General features: G+C 41.5%; 1 protein-coding gene across 3 annotated transcripts; it reads left to right on the top strand.

Annotated features, from left to right (window-relative positions):
• Positions 1-464: 464 nt before the first annotated feature.
• Positions 465-4,668, top strand: LOC141801061 (uncharacterized). Of its 3 annotated transcripts, XM_074683957.1 has the most exons (5): positions 465-2,460; positions 2,548-2,613; positions 3,249-3,380; positions 4,004-4,261; positions 4,658-4,668. In XM_074683957.1, the coding sequence occupies exons 1-4, from the start codon at positions 678-680 to the stop codon at positions 4,237-4,239; spliced, it is 2,217 nt and encodes a 738-aa protein (XP_074540058.1). In that variant the 5' UTR covers positions 465-677; the 3' UTR covers positions 4,240-4,261; positions 4,658-4,668. The 3 variants fall into 3 exon arrangements, with proteins under 3 accessions (XP_074540058.1, XP_074540059.1, XP_074540057.1); XM_074683958.1 differs by lacking the exon at positions 4,658-4,668 and having other exon boundaries at positions 4,008-4,454; XM_074683956.1 differs by lacking the exon at positions 4,658-4,668 and having other exon boundaries at positions 4,004-4,454.
• Positions 4,669-22,467: the final 17,799 nt, after the last annotated feature.

The raw sequence follows: 22,467 nt of genomic DNA, 5'->3' as shown, positions 1-22,467 counted from the left end.
CTCTAAGGTTTTCTGACTCTTTGATTATATGTATAATCTGAACAATAACAGTTTCCCTTTGCTCTCTCACGCTCTCTCTCTCAGCTTGGCTGGCCAGGCAGAAATTAGTTACTATTTTATGTCTTCAAGTAGTTTGAATCATTGTTCATTCTACATATACATATATTTATTCATCTTTCTGTTTTACAGATGGTGACGTATCAAAAGGATAACGAGATTTTTGTACCCCGACTTAGACAGACTAAAAGTGTCATCGTAAGTTTTTTATTAGTGATAAAAATCAAGAATAATGAATGTGTTACACTGTGCAGTCGAAGAGTTTGATGTTATGTTAACACCAAAAAGAAGCATATTGTCACATATATTTAATCTTCTAAATTAAAGGGGAAAAGACATTCATAACTGATCTATTGATCTTCAGTTCAGTTGTTGACTCTATTTCTCACTTCCTTTTTCAGATGAAAGACACAAATCTTGATGATTCTGGTGAACTGTATGATTCTACCTCATTGAGTGAAGATGAATACATTCCAGATACTACAAGCAGAAGTGACACCGAAGATGATGCTCCGCTGCAACCGAAAAAAAAGCTCATAAGTTATATTGATAGTATATTTGATGACTCCAACTCCCTGAGTATCCCTGAAGTTGACAGTCCCCCTCAAGTTGACAGCACAATGCCAGACAACATGATCCTTCCACCTGAAGCCACTGGAGCAGAAGAAGAACCCTGTTCAAGTCAAAACATAAATGACACGATAGTTGTTAGTGCATGCCAAAAAAAAGATGGGAAAAGAGTGTACAACAAAAGACATTATTGTTTGTACTGCTCTAAGCCTTATGCTAAGATGGCAAGGCATCTGGAGAGTGCACATAAATCGAAACCTGATGTTGCTAAAGCGCTAAGCTTTACAAAGGGTTCCAACGAGAGAAAAAGACAACTCCATTATATTCGCAACAAAGGAAACTTTGCACACAATGCTGCTGTTATGGAGACAGGAAAGGGGGAACTGGTAGCATCAAAACGACGAAATGTAGAGGCACTGGGAAAGGACTTCATGCACTGTGCACATTGTCAGGGACTTTTCACAAGAAAGGTCCTGTGGCGACACATGCGAAGTTGTAAACTTAAACCTGGGTCAGTCGCCCCCAAACCAGGAAAGAACCGTGTACAGTCTATGTGTAAATACACAGGACCTGTGCCTTCACACATTAAAAAAGAACTGTGGGAAGTAATCAGTGGCATGAATCCTGACCCAATCACTGACATCATACAACATGATCGAGTCATTATTGATATTGGGCAGCACTTGTTAAATAAAGGTGGCCCATCTGACAAGAACAAACAGAATGTGCGAGAGAAGATGCGAGAACTGGGTAGGCTGATTCAGAGTGCAAGGAGAGTCACCACCTTAAAAACAATGGAGGCTCTCATCAATCCGAAGAACTACATGGAGACTGTCAAAGCCGTCAAGTTTACATGTGGGTTTGAAAGTGACACAAGCAGGTTCTTGATTCCATCACTAGCACTTAAACTTGGAAATGCCCTGGTAAAAGTTTGCAGACTATTAAAAGCTCAGGGTTTAATCTCAAACAACAAAGAGCTTGTGAAGAATGCCAGTGAGTTTCTTGATGTCCATGAGGAAAAGTGGAACGAGATGATCTCAGCTACAGCTTTGAGGAACATCAGAGAAGCAAAATGGAATGTGCCCACTCTCATGCCCTTTACTGAGGATGTCCAGAAAATGCATGCCTATCTCAGTCAAATGCAAGATGAGTGGCACAAATCCCTGTCTGAAAGTCCCTCTACCAAAGCCTGGATTGTGCTGGCAAAGGTGTGTCTGGCCCAGATCATTCTCTTCAACCGTCGCAGGGAAGGAGAAGTAGCAAGCATGCCCCTATCTGCGTTTTTAACAAGAGACTCCACTGATCCACACGAGGATGTGGACTGGGCCCTCTCTGAAGTGGAAAAAAAACTCTGCAGACACTTCTCAAGGATTGTGATCAGGGGAAAACGTGGTCGGCCAGTCCCAGTTCTTCTGACTTCAAAAATGCTGTGTGTGTTGGAACTCCTTGTTGAGCAGAGAGAGGCTTGTGGGGTTCTAAAAGACAATGGTTATATGTTTGCGAGACCAGGAGCCATGACACATTTCCGAGGTTCAGACTGCCTTCGTGGTTTTGCAAAGGAATGTGGGGCAAAGTGTCCCAAGTCACTGACATCTACCAGACTGCGGAAGCATGCCGCAACCCTTTCAACAGTGCTGAACATGACAAACACAGAGATGGACCAGCTGGCCAACTTTCTTGGCCATGACATAAGAATCCACCGAGAGTTCTATCGGCTCCCTGAGAAAACCCTTCAGCTTGCCAAGATCAGCAAAGTTCTGATGGCACTTGAGCAAGGACGATTAGCTGAATATCATGGGAAGAACTTGGATGAAATTGGGATAGACCCAGATGGTATGTTATTTTATTTAACTGTTTTTTTCTGTATTTACCAGATGGTTTGGTCACATTGGTAGTATATACTTTGTTTGCCTCCCACAGAAAAAGCTCTGGACAGCGAAGAAGACAAAGGAAGCGTCGAGGAGGGAAACTTTTCTACTGTTGATGGTATATCTTGTCAGTAAACTACTGTCAAAATACTAGTTATACTTTATTCTAATATTCCAGGTGTTTTCAAACTCTCTGGCATATCCTTTGATGATAACAAAATCCACTAATCAAAAAGTATGCAAGTTGAATTTAATGAACTGGATGCCTGGTCAAGAGTATTAGCAAACGTAATCTGCCCTTCATAAATTATATACAGTATAAAGAAAAGCATTCACTCCCATGGATGTTTCCCCTTTTATTGCTTTTATAAATGAAATCATGTTTGATGTAATTTGTTTTTTAGTAAATGCACCTCGCTGCAATTTCACCGTATTTGTCTTTGCAAAACTGCTTGAGCTCTGTCAGATTGCACAGCGTGAACAGTCACTAATTCTCTATTGGACTGATGTCTTTATAAATGCAGTAAAAGAGAAGAACATAATGGGTGTTGTCACCCCAGAGTTTCTGTGTAAGACTCAATGTACTGACCTTATTTTCTTGCTTTAAGATAACAGGGCTTTACTCTTTGGTTAGCTAGCAAAAATACTTGTCAACTCAATTTTACATTTATAGTAGGTCCTTTAATGTCTAGTTAGTTTTCACCTAAGGTATATATCTTTTTGAAGATGATGAATTTTGATTGTGGTCCATAGAACCATCAGCAGAGGAGACACTTCCTCCAACTGAGGGGGGTGAAATGCAGCTACCAACATGCAAGAGACGCAAACCACCATCATCAGATGATGAGATGCCTTCAAGTAGTGCTATGGAGCCTTTCCCCAAAGGTGAGCTCTTTTCATATTTCTCTTGTGTCTTTTGGTAGTCTGCTTCTTTTTGAATGCCTTCATCTTTTTGTATTTTTTTTTCCAATGTTAAACAATAAATTTGTGTATTTTTACTGACAATGTCATCAATATTGCTTCTCTGTCGAGGCTAAATTAACTGTTAAAGTAGACATTTGTTTTTGAAACCTAGGCCCGATTTACTTGCTGGCTGTTACCTTTGGAGATTTTTTCTGAGCATCTCAAATTTTTTCGGCTATTTTTGCACAGAAATGTCAAGATCATATTGCTCAGAAACATACCCTTAGTTCTCGATAGTGTGTAACTAGTAACACTAACTTTGGTTATAACTCAAACTTTGATAATAACTAGCCCCTAGAAAACCAAACATAACCTGGGTGCTTAAAAATAAAAACAAACAAAAGGTTTTAAAAATACTTATGGCTTATAAATGATCTTAATCATCTTCTTTTAGTTAGTAATTATTTAAGTGCAAGGAAAAAATGCTCAAACTGGTGTTTGACTGGAAGTGTATTCATAGGTGCAAATAATTTGACTTGAACGACAAATGCTGGCACACACTGAAAACTTCTCGTCTTTTCAACCATCTTTCTGATCACCTCAAGGTAGAGCTACCCAGAAGAAGAAAAAGAAGAAGATGCCTTGGCAAAAGACAGAGGTGCAGGCAGTGGAAAGACACATGAATAGATTCATCAAATCCTGTATTGTTCCAGCCAAGAGTGACTGTGAGAAGTGTTTAAGGGCTGAACCAGAAGCCCTTCAAAACCGGGACTGGCAGAACCTGAAATTCTACGTCTACAACCGAATTACAGCTTTCAAGAGGAAAGTGCAGCGTAAATAGTTTGAGGATGACCATCCCTCTGGTAGGAAAGTTTTTGTTGACGTTCACATTTTCAGCAAAAAACATTGAAATGGTTGAGTGAACATTATGCTACCTCATTTTGCATTGCATTGTTATATTCTGAAGTGCTATTAATAGCCAAACATTTGAGTCATTTGGAAAGGAGCACATGTTATGGTTGTTACCAGTTATCTCTCTCTCTCTCTCTCTCTCTCTCTCTCTCTCTCTCTCTCTCTCCCCTCTCTCTTACTCTTTCTCTCTCTCTCACTTTCTATCTCCCTCTCTCAGTCTCTCTCTCTCTCACTCTCTCTCTCACTTATTTTCCCTCTCTCTCACTCTCTCTCACTTCTTTCCTTTCTCTCACTCTCTCTCCCGCTCTCTCTCTTTCTTGCACTCTCTTTTATATTTTATATTTGAGTTATGTGTGTGTATATATATATACACAAACATATATTGTTGGGTTCATTTCTGGAGTTGAAGACATTAAAAATTGAATTCTGGAGTCGATATGTGAGTCTAATATCTTGAAGTGTATTTAGTACTAGAAGTAGTAGTAGTACTAGTATTTTTGTTGGATTGGTACTAAGTGTCAGATATTTGAGAGTAGTTAGCTGTTGCTACATGGTTGACGGCAATTAAAAATGTAATAAAATAGTTGTGGCTGAGTGAGAATGAAGAAATACTACCTGTAACAGCCATGTTTAATTTATATATTTTGTACATGACTAAAGATAGCCTTCCACTGCTTTATTTCTAAATAATCAATTTAATGACTTAGATATTTCTATCAAACCTAGGGGTATCAATTAATCAAAAATAAATTCTGTTGTGCTTTGAAGATTTTAACATACAGAGCAATAGGTTCTCTTTCCAGGAGTGGTACTTTGCATCACTGGAACCTTTTTCAGGCCTCAAGCTTCACATAGTATTTTCATTGAACATCTAAACTGAGTTGAATTTAAAATTTTGGACAGTTATTGATGCATTATGAATTTTTCCTATATTTCTACTCATATAAACCTTAGGATTAAACCTATTTTAACAGATGCAATAATCACTATAATAACTCCACTAACCTATAAAAACCTAAACTATAATTACTGTATATAGATGCATGGCACTGGAAATACACTTATGGCTAAGTCCCCACTAGTCATATGCAAATGTGTGTGAATTATGCAAATAATTATTTAAATTCGTCCCCATATACCACATTTGGTTGATTTCTCATATGTCCCCACTGGGGATGGGGAAAACATCACCTCCTCACTTTGGGTATTTGAAGTCGTGTATGAGCTAACAGGGCAATGATTGGTGCACCTAATTTTTTCCACTCCTCTAGAGCCTGTAGAAAGGGTGGTCCCCGCAAGTGAGGATCTGAATATTGGTCCCCATCCAGCATGTAAACCAGTATGTGTGTGTGTGTGTGTGTGTGTGTGTGTGTGTGTGTGTGTGTGTGTGTGTGTGTGTGTGTGTGTGTGTGCTCAATGTGAGTGTGTGTATGTAAGAGAGAGAGACTGGGGCTAAATGAGGTCAAGAGGTCACATGAGGCCATGTTGAGGGGGTGTGTCAGACTGAAGGCATGGAGGCCCCGCCCCCTGTCCTGACCCATGAGGTTTAGAAGAGAAGTAACCACAATGTTACAGAACAGTTAGAGCACACACACACACACACACACACACACACACACACACACACACACACTACTGACACCATTACTGTTGAAAGTCACTTGTGTGTCTCCGTCTGCTGCTGACAAAGTCCCTCATCTGTTGAATGATGGTGTTATCCCTGGTGGTGTGTGCAGGTATTGATCCTGACACAGCTAACTAGGGATAGGCATTGAATTAGGTACTTTTACAGGTACGGACCAGAATCTGGTCTGTAGTGCAGAGTACTGATTCACATAAAATGAAACAGCACCGCATTTAGGTACATAAATGCATCCTTGTGACTGTGAGGAAGTGGCGGAGTAGGTGGTTTTCCATGCTGGACATGAACACAGCATTGCAAGTTTCCACATTGAGAAATAAATGTTAAATTGACAAGCTTTGAGATTTTATCATCCAATAAATTAATATTTATTACCACATAAACACACAAAGAAGTACCAAAAATTGGTACCGTTACCAGGTACTCGTATCAGTACCATAACGTTTGAAGTGTGAAAGGTACCCATCCCTACAGCTTATGGTAAATATTTCTCTCTAGCTGTCCGGGGCTGTTAGCACCAGAGTTATTCAATCGGCTGTTTATTGTAAGGAGGATCATTTGAGTAGAGAAGGGTCTGTTTTCCCTAAAAACAAATGCGTCATGGCAGATGTAAATGAGTGCACACAACGGTGACGCACAGAGAAGCTGTTTGCTTTACAGAGCAGCATGTGGAGCATTTAACCCTTCACTTTGTGAATGAGACAGTGACATTTTGGCTCATCTGCACATGATCTAGAGGCCCAGTCCTGAAGTGCATAAGGTCCTGAGAGTACTTCCATGATGCTCACAGACAGATTAATGACTCAGGTCAACCTGCCCCAGAGGATGGAGGTCAGAGAGGAAGTTTTTTCTATTTCAAACTGTCCACTACCTCACATTAATCTTTTCCCAGGCTGGGTGTAGTTTCGACTCGCAGTGATGAGATGCTCAGTAAGGATTATAATCTCAGGCTGTCTCCTTTCCACCACATTAAATTTAGCTTGGAGCAGACAACTGTCAGGAAATGTTTAAATGTTTCTGGGTTTAACATGATGAGCTCTTTACTTGACTTTTCACTTGAGAAAAACTTTCAGATTTTCCTCTCCTGACGAGAACAATCTCCAGTGTGATCTGAACTTAAAGGATGGACTGAGCTGAGCCAGAGGGCTGTGGAGTCAGAGGAACTCAGCTCAACTCAGTGAGTACAGTAACAATGTAAAGACTGTATAGAACAGAAAGAGGGGCTCCTCCATTCACAATTGTACAGTTTTGAAGCCAGAGGTACCACCTCTGTGCAACCAGAGTCTGCGCAGCAGAGACTATAAAGGACTAGAGAATATATATATATATATATATATATATATATATATATATATATATATATATATATATATATTAGAGCCCGACCGATTAAACGGACTGTTTATAGCCTGTCATCGATTAATCAACATCGGCCAAAATGTAGCCGATTATAAAAAAATTTGCCCCGCGGAGATTCTGTCGCTCTTGTTTCTGTTTGTTAATTGATATTAGGCTACTACACAGCGCCTCACTTCATAATGCCATGCAGGATTAACCTGGGCTTACAAATTCACCAGTTATTGTTTCGGTTGAAATAACTTTTGAAAATGTTTCAATGTATTTTGTTGTAATTGTATTTATGTATTTATTGCATGTTTTGAAAGCAGCTACATTGTTACTTAAAATCTAGTTTAGTCCCATGCATTAAATGGAAGATGGAACTTTTTAATAGCTATTCATAATTTGTGTTCATATACAGTATTTATCCTGTGTATATCAATTAATTTATTTCATATATCAGCACATATATCGGATATCAGTATATATATTGGATATCAACTGATATATCGGATATCGGCTTCTTTTCGCCCCCAGTATCGGTATCGACATCGGCCCCCAAAATCCCATATCGGTCGGGCTAAAATATATATATATATATATACATATATTCTTGGCTCTAAAATAATGATGGACGAAAGTTATAGAGTCAATGTGCAAACACATTGATATAAAAATGGGATTCTTTTTTAACATGCATCAATTTCAGACCAAAACAAACAACCACAAAAAAGTTGTAGGAGGCTGTTTTTCTGTAGTAGGCGGTTTGGAAAAGGGGCTCAGTGATAAAAGGCTTTTTGCATGAGGGAATTACCCACAATTCATAGCTATGTGATGTGAAACATGGGGTTTAAGGGGGAGCCTGGAAACAACGGGAATCATAGAAATAAACTTAAAAAAGAAAAAAATGATGTCAGCCATGAACAGCCATAACTTGAACCCTTTAAAAATATGTCTACCTGCCTTTTAGAGTAAGGGAATTAGACAGCTTTAATCTACCTAAATCTATACATCTTTATACAAACTGCTTCCTGTGTATGTGTGATTTAATGAAATGATTAAGATTTTTTTATTGGTGTTTCTTCAATGTGTGGTTTGGCTGTTTTGGATTGTATTGGAGAAAAAAAATCAGCCAATTATTTTAATTCCTAATGCTGCTCAGGTGAGCTACATGATGACACACAGGTTATGTGAGAAGTGACAAAGTGCTGTACTCCTGGGTTCTTTCAGACTCTTGCACTCAACCACTTTTAAGGGGGCGTCATTTAAATCCATGAGGGCTCAGGGATTAGGGATTAGGGGCTCATTGAGATTCAGCCAATGTATGCATGGTCAAACTTGTGTTTCTGACATTGTTGTGGATCAGAAATCCCTAGTGTAAAGGATTAAAGGTAGGGTCTGCAGGAATTTTTGTTACTTGTTGGTAAACGGAAATTCAAACTGGGCCCCTCGTCTTTAGCTCCTCCTGCAGTGAGACTTGAAAACCATGCACCTTACTTGGCATGTTAGCACAAGCTAATCACAGGTAATTAACACATACCTGGTTAGCAGAAAGCTAACTAGCGTACTGCTCACCAAGTGCCTGAAAGAGAGTGAAAGTCGAGCCAAGTTTTACCCTTACTTAGTAAAAGCATTACCTCAATGGTGTTTAATTTCACTTTGGTTATCTTTCTTGCTCCATGCTATGTCCACTATTGTAGTTACCACTCGAAATATCTTCTTCAACTCGCTAAACAACACAAAAAGTCACTCAAGTACTGGGCGTACTGTGGCTGGCTGAGGTAATCATGCATTATCAACCAGAAATGCCTTAACACAACCAAAACATCAGGATACAGGCAGAGGAGGGGGTTGAGACAAACAGAGACACTGACACACATATAGAGGCCCAGGAGTGGCGATTGAGCAGGATTATTCCTGTAAAAGTTGAAATTTTATTTTTAAGGAAAATCCTGCAGACTCTAATTGTTCCTTTAAAGATACTGAAAACAGAGTTTTGCAGAGTTTGACACAGTCAGGTCACCTGCTGCTGCAGTTAGACTCTCACAGGTGATACAAATACATGTGAATATAAAGCCTATAACAGTGTTAACACACACTCACACATGCACACACTCACACTCACATAGAGCTGAGTCAGAAGGTACGTTTGCAGGAGGAAACTTAACACCAATCATGATTCTGAGTCTATTTACGGCGTCCTGTTGGAGCAGTATCCCTCAAACTGACGGAACAAATACACAGGAAACATTTTAGCGTGACCACAGCACATTTTTGCAGAGCGTGCACACGCAGAGCTGCCACTCTAAAGCCGTTTGTCACGCCCCAAGTGGAAAACAGAACATTTCCAGCCTGAAAATAGTCTGTTTGGAGCAATAGCCAGCTCACTGTAAGGCTAAAAAAGCTGCTGTAATGCTGAGCACACTCGTTCTGCACGCCTGTAATTGCACATAAAAGGCGGTCAGTATTGTGACATGTTCCACATTTATCCCAGCAGACGTCTGTGCAGATCACTGGGTTCAGCTCCCTGTTATTACACCAAATACCTGCTTTGACTTTCCCTGTTCTCAAACACGCTGCCCACGCAAATACAAGAGCACATATTCTGACTTAACTACACGCTGCACTGACCAGGCAGGCTCTATTTTAGACACTGCAGAGACACTGAGAGCCTGGAGACAGACTGAGGGACTGCAGTGGCACAGAAAGCCTGAGAGAATACAAGATGTAGCATCCAGCCTCTCTGCTCAGTTTCTGATGTTCCTGGTGGTCTAATATTCACCCTGAATGAAGCTGTGTTTAAAAATCATTCTGAGATGAGTGGTCACATTTGCTCATCCTGAAATAGGAGAGCTTCCCATCAGTGAATGCAATTCTCTCTTCCTCCTGTGTGACTCAGCTCCACCTGTCGTTACGTCTCTGTGGACTTTGGCAGCCCTCTGCTGTGGAACAAACAGGCCTGCATGTTAATGGAAGCATTAGTCTGCATGGAACAACATGAGGAGCGCATTCGACCTTCTGCTGTCCTGGAAACCACCTTGGTGTCTGTTAGCCGGGGTCACTGATTGACGGTCATTAGCAGGAAATGAAGTGTGTTTGATTAGTGGACAGGACGTGCCTGAACTGAATTTTAAACTAAGACAGACGAGACACTGAGTAGTGATCAATGAAGTCTGTAGAAAAGTGAATTCACTACATTAACTTAAAAAAAGAAAAATGACTCCCATGTTTCATGGAGTTAATGTTAAACAACTGCATGCCTCAGTTAAACTGAAAGAAAACAGTTTTAAATCTACTCAGTGGTGGTTTTTCAAAAATGCCTACAGAAGCCTGGCTTCTACAATAAAATATTGAAGAAAGAAAAAAAAAACATTGATAAGCTTCACTGCAATATATTTTCTAAATCTTTGTCATTTCCTTGTTGTTAAAACTGGGGATGAGCAAGTACTGGTATCGGGCCAATACCAGCCTTTTTACAAGGTATCAGTACTCGTGAAGGTTGCTGATGCCAGCAGCCAATACTCAAGGCAAAAAAGTCTAACATCAAGTAAGTCCCCCTTGCCAGTAGTTGCCGCTACCTTCTGCAGTTTGACACCACAGGAAATGTGTGTCAGGTCCTGTTCAGACAACGTGAATGAACCAGGGTGAGTTAACAGTTAAACTGTTTCATCTTGATCTTCAGTTTATTTTGAAAGATACTTCTGAAACTCTGACAGTTGTTTATTTTATTTTGCTCTTTTGATAATTTGTAAAATAAATAAAAAAATCATAAACTCAGAGAGAGTTATTTGCGTTTTATTTTGGGCTTAACGTCAGAGTGACTGTGCTGTCTCTGATCAAAATGATCTGTCACTGTTCATTGGATTTTTATGTATCAAAAGTACTTGTAGAATCAGTACTCAGAGGGAGTACTGGTACTGGTATCAGTCTGAAAAAAAAGGTGGTTTTCTTTGGCTTGGCTCAGTGCCAGCTGCAGCACACACCCATTACTTCCAACCAATGCTTGGTGAAGACACTCACTTGCCCAGCAACCACCTGCAGCATCGCATTTCTACATGGGAAAGACTCTCTGCATCTGACTTGGTATGTTAGCACGAGCTAATCACGGGTATTTGACACATACCTGTCTAGCAGGAAGCTAACTTGTGTCACTCTTCATCCTGTGCTGCTCTCCAAGTTCTTGAAAGTGAGAGAAAGTTGAGCCAAGCCTAATCCTCATTTAGGAAAAAAAACTTTTGTTTGTTTGGCTTTTCATTTCACTTTGGTTGTGTTTTTCTTCCTTTGTGCTATGTCCACTATTGTAGCCACTCAGGATATACTTGATCCACTTGCTCATCAACATGTAGAGTCGCTTGTGCACTGGGTGGGCTTTGATTGGCTGAGGTAGCCACGCTTAATCTTCGCCCAAAGCATCCCGATACAACCAAAACATCATCATAAAGGCAGAGGAGGGGTTTGAGGCAGACACTGACACACATGTATAGAGGCCCAGAAATTACAATTGAGTAGAATTATTTCTGTAAAAGTTGACATTTTACATTTTTATTTTTAAGGAAAATTCTGCAAACTCTACCTTTAAAAAAGAAATGTGATAAAATATTATGTCAATTGTGATTGCAAACTCAAACTTTCATCCATTGTTAGTTGTTTTTAGAACAGGTTTGATTTGTACGTTTTTTCACATCCGCCCAGCTTGTTTCTCGGGTACGGTTGACTATTCAGAGACACTATATGCTATTTGCAACATCACATTTGCACATTTTCTGACAGATTTTCTGTAATTTCAGGCTGTTTAGATGATGAATGTGTGTCCATATGTCTGTGCCTGTCTGTGCCAGTGTTTGCACGTGTATATGTGTGTGTGTGTGCGTGCACATCCCACTGACAGCTGGTGCTCAGGATCAATTGCTTTATGATTCAGCTTTTCTCGTACTGCAAATTTTGACAATTGATAGTAAAAAAAAAATTAAAAACGCATCGGATTTGGTGTGCAAGGTGTCCTTGCGTGACTTTTTTTGGGGGTGGGGTACAGATTCAAAAAACACATCAGAAAATAACAGACTCATTGTGCAAATGCCTAAGGTTTATTAACTATCTTTTATCCCTTTATAGATTGCCTGTGAAATGGTCCACTGAGCAGTGATGTTGTCATTCATTGTCCTCTGGTTAACACATCTTGTGACCCTGTCTTCATGTTTTCACAGTTACCCCCAGTTCCTAAAGGATGCATATGGTCTGTAGTCCATTTTCAGCATCAGTTAGGACTTTTCATGATGAATGAACTCAAACTGTCATCGCAGTTAAACACTCAGCCTTTTGGTCAGCTGACCTACATCCTCATTCTTGCCAGAGAGGAAACACCTGCTAACAGATCTGCTGCAAACGATGGACACAAGACAAGGACAGCTGAAGGTCAACATCTCAAAAAAAAGCTCTGAGTGCAGAGTCTGACAAGTCCACTGACACCTCCTGACCTGAGGATAGTACTGATCGACTGATGTTCTCCACACAGGGAGGCAGCCTCAGAGAGAGTGCTGTTTCCTGAGTTAGCATGGGTGTTAGCAGTGTGTGTGTGTCTCAGTGTGTGCGTCTTATTGAGCAGTCAGTGTGTGTGTGTCTCAGTGTATATAGTAAAAGATTGATGGGGGTCCTGCTCTTTGGTTTCCTGTGATGCTGCCCTCTCTGAGCACTGTGTTTTCCTGCCAGGAGCAGCCTGTCAGCTGTATCAGATGTCCTTGCTGTATTTCACACTCATCATGTGAAGCTCAAACTATAAATGGATCTCAACAGCGAGCGGCGGTCAGATCCAGGCCACGCAGTAAACGTAAAGTTTGTCGGCTTGGCTGATGGTATAAACACCTCCGTTTTTGTGTGTGTGTGTGTCTTAATCCTCAATGATTAGCAGTAAACTAATAAAAGAAGGTCTGAGCCACTCTGGATCTGACATTTTGACGGTCATCCAGCTGACCATCACATGGTCCTCATGCCTAAATCGGACTGCACAGAGGGCTTCAGGTGGTCAGATGTGTCCCTGGAGGCTCACTATGATATTCATGTTCATGATGCTCAGCCATACCTATCAGAGAAGTTAGAAGTAACTAGAAGCATGTCCCAAAGACATGAAGATCTTCTGTTTTCTCTACTCTGTAAAATCTGACCAGGAATTTACAACATTTAACTGTAATATTTCAAAATAAACTACTACATTATCATTTCATAGGCTTTAAACCTAAAAGAAATAGTTTATAGAAGTTTGAAAAAGGGACTCTGTGATGAGGAGCTCCAACATTTTGTTGATCACTTCAAATATTTGTTTCAGCATGCTTTGCTTGATGTGAGTGTTTCCTGAGGCTGCCCCAAGTAGGGACATTGTTGCTCTCAGCAGGTTGTAGGCTTAAGTACTATTCGCTCTGGATTAGCATTACATGGGGACCTCTGGTAATTTCAGAATCACCCCCTGACGTCACTTTTTGGCGTTGTGCATTCACACAGGATAAGCAAAGCCTGGAAATAACTTGTTGTTTCTCATGTTTCTAAATGAAAACATTGGAGCCATGGTGCACCTCACTCTGCAGCGCACAGCCAGCCGTACGTTCTGCTAAGAGCGGAAGACATCCACATCCAGCTTGAAAACTTCTGGATATGCAGAATAAATTCAGTTATCCTGAAACTTAAAAGCTACAATGTGAGAGATCAGTTCTTCCTACTTCCTACCCCAGACTATGTCCATGTGCTTTGAGATCAGCGACCAGCCTGTTGTTTGTACAGAGAGACTCTATGGGCTCTAATTTCGTGGTGCAGCGCAGGGGGCGCAAGCCTGGCGCACCCTGCGCAGTGCTAATTTCGTGCGGCGCACCGCCCTGCGCTGCCAATTTGACAATTTGGTAGACCGTCTGCGCCGAGATGGGTGTGATGGGCGCCAGGGGGAGTTGACGGCGCACCAGGGGGAGGTGTCAGCAGATTCATGTTGGCGCAGTGACAATTTCGTGCCAAAAAAAGTGCGCTGAAAGCTCACCAGCTCCAGCCTGGTCTATCCTCGGCGCAAGGCGGAGCGCACCCCACGCAGCTGTAATTTGGTGACAGGCGCACATGTGCGCACATGTCAACAAAGCCTCAGAGGCAGGTTTCCAGAGTGTCAGGCACATTTTAATGCCATAAACAATCACAGTAATCACTATTTAATGTAACCGTCTGAACCAGCATATACATTTATATCTATATTAACTGTCCCGTCACATCTGATGTCAGATTAAAGCCGTTTGTCATAATGGAAAGTTAACCTGACGACAGCTGGAAGTTTGATGCACATCTTACAATTAAACAATAAACAGCTTTAACATCTGATACTGAGTATATATCTGGTTCTCTCATTTCATTTAATTCAAAGAAAAGAGGGAGAGAAAAGACGAAGAAAAAGAGACGAAATAAATGTTTGTCACTCAGGATTTACCCGTATTATCCCATATTTCTCTGTTCTAGTCTTTATTTTTAACGTGATCTAAAAAGATGGAGTACATTATTGTAAGGAGGATGAGGTGGAGACACTGGGAGAGTATACAGTATATCACCAAAGGCTCTGCTTGGCGATGACAAACCAGGATTGCAGGTGGATCAAAAGTATTCTGAATGGATAAGCCAGCTGTGTAACTGTCTCTTCATTTTGTACTCCGAATAAAGACAAAGGAACAGATTACATCTGTCCCGGGAGCTGGCCCACAAGGTGACGCGCTTCGTGTCCTCCGATGTGCCCCGCTGTCCAGTGACCTGCTGCAGGGACAGCGGCTCTGACCGTCTCCGCTAACTGGTCTGTCCAGCACAGTGCGGTGCTGGAGATCACTCAGACCAATCAGACGCTGCGCCTCAGTCACAGAGCATTTAAAGGCGAGGAGAGGCGCTCATTTGATTGGTGAAAACAGCGCTCGGCTGTGTTAAACCCACTCACAGCTTTTCTCCTCCCTCTCTGCCATTTGCGCGGAGGGAGGCGTGGACGCGCAGCTCTGCGCCTGGACTGCGCCTCTCTTGGCACTGCAGGAAACTTGCAAAGTATGCCGGTCACGCCCTGTGCGCACGGCGAAGGCTGGCGCAGGGCAGGTGCGCCTGCGCCTGGTCTACGAAATTAGAGCCCTATATCATCATTTGTTTTTTTAGATCTCTCTGGGAGCAGTCTAAATGTTTGACAGTAGTATGTTTTATTACTTAGATTATGATTGTGTCAGCCTAATATTTTGTGAGTGACATCAAACCAGTAATGTGCTTTTTTTTTTTTTGTTGTGTTATGTTCATAAATGAGACTATTCAAAGCCTATTTATTGATGACATAGGGGTGCATACTGAGTGTTCTTTCATCTTTTATCCAACCATAGTGCTGTATAAACCTTCATTTGGAATGACCAGTGCTGTCTGAATCATTTTTGGCCAGAAAATAATCCAATAAGTGGCAGAGGCCATCTAAAAAATTAGAGATGCCGATTCGGACTGAGTTATCAGAGGACCTATGTTTTTCTGAAATATGGTTGGTGATTTGATTTTTACTTTACAAATTATGGACATGATTGATTCCCAAAGGATAAAAAAAAAACCCAACATCGTCGGCAATTATTACAAATTATCAGAGGTTCCCAGATAAAACAGATGAAAGTTGCTCTCACGGTCATTTTCAGTGCTCTGCAGAATAAGGTCTGATAACAGAGATGGGGACTGAGTTTGATGAGTTTTTTAACTCAAGTCACACTCAAGTCACGCACACAGAGACTTAAGACTTGAATTGGACTTGTGCTCAAAAGACTTCAAACTCAACTCTGACTCCTGTTTTGGGACTCGTGAATAATCAATATATTTTCTTTTTTGGCGTGTTAAGATTAAAGAAACTGACGAGCTTATTGTGATTCTTCTTTCCTTTTTTTAAGGTAATGTGACAGCCCTCCCACCAGCAGGGTCTGCTGCTTTTATGTGTGCCGTCTTCTTTGTTTTGTCTTTTCAGGGTGCTGCTGGGCAGTCCCGGCAGGTCCGCCAGGTGCAGGCTATTTAATATCTGCTGGTTTTCCCACGGGTGGCGTGGCACAAACTCTGAGACGTGAGGCGTGGGTCGTAAGGCCTCCGTCTGTGGCATCGCGACTCCCTTGTGACCCTTGCTTAAACTTGTTTGCGGGAAAAATGATTCTTGTAAAACTGCTTCTGTGGTGCATGGTCAGTTTTGTCAGGCCTTGTGAGCCGGGTGGTGACAGTAACCATGGTAAACACTAACACATTGTCATTACATTTGGTTATATTGTGGCTGCACGGTGGCGCGACAGCTGCAGTCTCACAGCAAGAAGGTCACGGGTTCAAATCCCCACCTCAGCTGGTGGGCCTTTCTGTGTGGAGTTTGCATGTTCTCCCCGTGCGTGGGTTCTCTCCGGGTACTCCGGCTTCTTCTTACAGTCCAAAAACATACTCATCAGGTTAGTTGGTCACTCTAAATTGTCCATAGGTGTGAGTGTGTGCGTGAATGGTTGTCTGTCTCTATGTGTCAGCCTTGTGATTGAACGGCGACCAGTGTGTGTTCTGCCTCTCGCCCAATGACAGCTGGAATAGGCTCCAGTCACCCACGACCCTGAACAGGATAAGCGGTTCAGAAAATAGATGGATATATTTGGTAAAAACTTCAAACAGGACGGCACCAACAAAAGGAACAAATTTTCTATATTTCTTCTTATTATGGTCCCACTGATTCTGCACTTTAGGGGGCAAGATGTACTTTACAGTTTCCTTTAAAGGAAAGAATCCATTGTGTGTTTTCTTCATACTGCAATGGCTTATTTTAAGTGATAATATCACAAACAACCACTCAGCACTGATACCGTATGCTAACAGACAGGAGTGAAAGTAAAACAGTAAATGCTTGGAATGCTTTTCATAGATATAGCTGTGCAGTATTCTTAGTAGACCAGGTAGCAGTCGCTGACAAAAGCTCGTAAGATTTATTTTTTTGTAGACTTAAGACTTGAGTTTGACTCGTGCCCTAGGACTTGAGACTTGACCGAGTCTCACCCCACAAAGACTTGGGACTTGACTTGGACTTGCAAAAAAAGATTTGTGAGCATCTCTGGTCTAAGGTCAGCTGAAATGTCTCCGGTGTCTACCTCTCGGGGGACAGTTTCTGCAATGCTGTCATGACAAACAAAGCACTATTCACTAGAAAACAACATAGGGGGCAACACAACAGCCTGACACTCAGGTGTCAGAAACAGCCAATCACAGAGTGTGTTAGTGGAGGTGTAGACGGAGTGCTCCACTTGTTGATAATCTATGTCAGAGCTCTAATTGGTTAGTGTCAAATACACCCGGACACCTCCCTTCAAACATGAATCATAAACCTTTAACCATAAATAACTCAGCACTGGTGTGATTAGATATTGTCCTGATGATTGTGTGTGTTGACATTAGGTGGAGGTGTGTGTGCTGAGTGTGTTCTGTGTGGCAGAGGATTTGCATATTGTACGTCTGAACACCAGTTCAAACACATTCCTTGTCTACACACAGCTCCGTTGACTCATAGTGAATGAACCTGCTTAAGTCATGTTTTGTGAAACTGTTTGAACATGACGGGACTGATTTATACCACAGACAAAGTGACTCTGCTGGTTCTTCACACATTCACACACAGACACATGCTTAATGATTTTTTTTTTAAATAAAACGTGTCACATTTTTTTAACGAGTTATTATCTATCAGTATGTCACTGTCAATGTTAAAATAAACTGCAGTCCCCTGGGTGTCCACAACAGCAGTGTTTCCCAGACGTTTTTCTGGTGACCCACGTTTTTGGAGGTACAAGGCACGGCATGGAAACCCATTCCAAAATATGGTCAATCCGTGAATCATTTGACGGGATAATGAAAAACAAAATGTTCTTTGATTGTGTTTCATCATGTTGCATCATCGTACTCCAGTCACACCTGTCACACAATTTTAGTGTGACAGGTGAGCCTGCTTTCTTTTCAGGAATGTATCCAGTCTGGTGAACTAGATGAGCGGCGTCCAGTCTGTTTCTGTATTTTGTGTTCATTTTCGTGCACTCAGAGAATCCCACTTCACATTTGTATGTGGTTGTTTAAAGGATGAGAAGCAGAATAGCAGACTCTGGACAGGGCATTCTAAAGTGTGATAACAGCATCCGTTCATGTTCTGTTAATGACGTCGCTGCACAGCTGAAACAGCTCCATTTCTGCGCCTGGTGCCAATCCAAGATCCAGCAATAACTCTGGACTTTCTGACTCTTGCAGTTTTGAATCCAACGTTTCATAACTAAACATTTCACATCTTTCTTTTGGGAAATAGCCAGCAAAGTTATGAATGAGTGCACCCAGGTATGTCTGAAATTTTCCAGTCAGCTGTTTCATATGTGACACAGTGACACAGTGACATTGTTTCCCTCTGAGCGAAGTAAAACATAAAGGCCCTGTTTGTACTACATTTCAACCAAAACGAAAAACAAAGTGAAAGGCATCTGTCTTTACCTAGAAACACAGTGGAACCGAACACGCTGTAGCATGTATGTAGGGCTTGCATATGAATGTAGACTCTTTTAGTCCAAGTAGAGGTGGGCTGATCATCTGGCGTACTTGGATATTGAATATATTGGATATTGCAGAACAGATGCACATATTGTTGAAAGGCAGTCAGCAGATTCAGCAGCACAGTCATGTCAGCCGCAGCTTCAGTGACTTTTGATAAGCAATCACATGTTTCAGGTTACAGGAACCACTGTCATGATTTGCAGGTATGAAAATTGATCTGTGAGGAGCCAATCATCAGTTAAAGGTCCCATATTATGCAAAAATCACTTTATTAAATCTTTTAGTTAAATTTATAGGTATTTGTCTTTCCTCCCAGCCCACAGAATGTGATAATTAATGGAAAAAACCTGTATTTAGTAGTGCTTGTGAATATAAAATCCTGACCTAAAACAAGCTGTTTGGAGTTTCCGGGGTATGCCGACATCAGCGAGTCCCTTTTTTGACCAATCAGGAGCAAGTCTGACCTGATTGGTCCACCGGAGCAGATACCCCGAACCCCTCCCCGCCCACTCCTCTCCCTGCATCTGGGGAGAAATCAGCGAGTTTGGCTGTTTCTGACTGTAAACAGCCACATAGTTCCATGCACAAGCTTCCCATCTCTGAAGAAGACAAGACTAAGTGGCTAGAGTTCATTTATCAAGGAAATGTGCCAGCTATACTCAGTAAAACTGTGCATGGGTGTGCTAGTCACTTCACGGCCGACTGCTTTTCCAACTTTGGACAGTACAACAGAGGGCTAGCGAATAGACTGGTCCTGAATCCAGGCGCATTACCAACCATCTGCCAATAAACCTCAGACCCTGGAAATGTGAGTATTTTAAATGCTGTGTGCTGTGGAGCAGATGTAAGAGCTTTTCCTCAGTGTCCCCCTGTCTCTGTGTTAGCTTCAGGATGCTAACTTTAGCTGCGGTTAGCCTGTTGTTTTAGCCTGTAATGTTATGGTAAACGAGCTTTGCTGTTTTCTAAACATTGTGCACTCAGAGCTTGTGGCGCCGCTCTCAGTGAAGTGGAAGAGCGGGGCGGTATCAGCAGTGGCTCATTTACATATGAAGGTCACGCCCACTAAATCAGAGCGTTCTGAACAGAGGGGCTATGAGAGCCTGGAAACAATGCTGCTGTGCTTGATCTATTGGCTTTTTGGACCAAAACATGTTACTACAATTTCATGAAGACATCAATGATCCATATTAAACTGCAGAAAATGAGCAGAATATGGGACCTTTAACACATCAGCGAGAGTAGACTTTTTCTGGTTAAGAAAAGCATCAATTTCCAGTAAACGTTCTGAAAGCTAATTTGGCGACCCATAAAAAATCTCTGGCGAGCCACAAGGGGTCAGGACCCAGGTTTTGGGAATGATTGATATACAGTATGTAGACTTGGTCTTGCTCCACTGAGCAGTTGTGAAACAACACCACGGGACAACCACACAAGAGCTGCTTTCCATGTCTGTATCTCTGTGCATGCTGATGACCTCACACAGGTGACTGTTGTTGAGGGGCCTAGATTTGTCCTCTCAGAGGAGGTGACTCCTGTGGACTCTCCTCATGTCATTCAGAGCCGTCCCGTGATGTCACACTGCTTCTACTTTTAGACACGTACTCTGCTCTGTACCTGACACCTCACACTCTCATAGACACACACATACACCTCTCTGCCCTTCTCTCTGCTCATGCAGCTGGTTTGTGTGTAAACCAAGTCAAGTTCTAGCTGTTAGAGGAAAATAATGCAGAAGTGCTAAAAACTGGAGTTCTTCAAGTGTTCGCTTGAGGCTGGCTGCAGAGAGACCGGAAACCAAATACTCACCAATATGGAAAAGGCTGACTTTTACAGAACTAACCATTTACCACAGAACATATCATATTTAGTGCATGAGTTTCAAAGACTTCGGTCTCATCAACAAGATAGATAGTTTCCTTGAATACCTGTTAAAAAAATGTTTAAAAAGAAAAAACTTTACCACAAGGTCTACAAAACCAACAGTTCATTAAATGTGATACAAAAATTATATCCTAAACAAAATGATATTTTTTATTTATTTATCTAATTATTTATTTGTCTATTTATTTCTATATTTATTTGTTTGTTTATTTCTATATTTATTTATTAATTTATTTATTTTGTTTATTGTGGATTTTGTTAAAAGGCTCTTTCAACATCTTGGTTCTGAAAAAAATCTGAATTTTCGGGCTATTTTTAGATGGATCAGGCTAAAGAGGGGTGGGAAAAAAACACATTTTAAAAACCTCTAAAAAAAAAAAACTGATATTAAAAAAATAAATAACAGAATGGACAGAGGTGAAGTGCATGTAAGCTTTAATTTTCCTTATTAAATAACAGGTCACACAGGATGTGGTCCAGTGCCATCTCTCCTCTCTTTGTCTCCATCTTTCTGATGGACTTGGCAGGTTTCAGTGCACCTTGGCGTTCAGCACAAGCAGAAGTCACCTGGAAGAGGAAGTAGATGACCATGGTCATCAGGTCACTGCACTCTAACACAGCAAACACTATGTAATATAATTAACACATATAGTATGTAAAAAACATAAAGAGCTACAGCTGCATCCATCTCCACCATCGTACAGAGAATGTTGCTTCCTGTTTGGGTGAACCAGAACCGGTTCTTTACGCACAAAGCTTCACTTATCAAAAAGGACTCAGCGCCACCTATCAAGGCCTGAAGTCCAGTTCCTTTTTCTGCATGTACTAGACCAGATCCCCCCGCTGTGACTGAACAATATAGCTATGGCTTTAGTCTGCCTGCTGAGGGAATGCATGAGGATTCACTGAGTCATGGTGCTGTGAGTCAAACATCAAGAACTTATTGTCAGCCTATTTAACATTGCATCAACATTGCAACAACTCGGGATAATGACATCGTGCTGCATTGATGGGACGTCCTTCCCCTGCTGCTGTCCTTTGTTAGAGTTCTGTGATCATCTGATCAGAGGAGTCACATGCACACACACACACACACACACACACACACACACACACACACACACACACACACACACACACACACACACACACACACACAAACACAGAGTGTGTGTGTTCGGTTCCAGTGTGTGAGGTTTGAGGTCAGGCTGATGATTTCTGATGCTGCTCCATCTGGAAATTTTCTCACAGTTAAATTGAGACACCAAGTTAAACATAGAACCACCTCTAACAAACACACACACACACACACACACACACACACACACACACACACACACACACACACACACACACACACACACACACACACACACACACACACACACACACACACACACACACACACACACACACACACACACACACACATCCCTTTAAGGAGCTGGTAGAGTGTCAACAAGTGCATCACCTCATACTGCTCTGATATCACATTACAAAACTAGGAACGCTTCAGGGGTTATCATTGGGCAGAATATCAAGCTTACACACACACACACACACACACACACACACACACACACACACACACACACACACACACAGTGAGAGAGAGCACTGATGCAACAGTTGCAGTGGATGTCACAGAGCAGTGTGTTGACTGAGTCTTTGTTGTCATGATCTTATTTTAAATCCTGGCTGTTTGTTGAGGCAGTTTGTCATTTATTCAGGTATTTT

This window comes from Halichoeres trimaculatus, unplaced genomic scaffold, assembly GCF_033239565.1.
Source record: "Halichoeres trimaculatus isolate MK-OKI-2021-1 unplaced genomic scaffold, fHalTri1.1 fHalTri1_scaffold_12, whole genome shotgun sequence".
Lineage (NCBI taxonomy): Eukaryota > Metazoa > Chordata > Actinopteri > Labriformes > Labridae > Halichoeres > Halichoeres trimaculatus.
This window is presented reverse-complemented; position numbering and strand designations above follow the sequence as displayed.

Excerpts from the sequence above, each read along its gene's own strand:
- LOC141801061 (XM_074683957.1), top strand. The coding sequence starts at position 678 with ATGCCAGACAACATGATCCTTCCACCTGAAGCCACTGGAGCAGAAGAA. Across the intron at positions 2,461-2,547 it reads AATTGGGATAGACCCAGATG|AAAAAGCTCTGGACAGCGAA; the intron begins GTATGTTATTTT and ends TGCCTCCCACAG. Across the intron at positions 2,614-3,248 it reads AAACTTTTCTACTGTTGATG|AACCATCAGCAGAGGAGACA; the intron begins GTATATCTTGTC and ends TGTGGTCCATAG.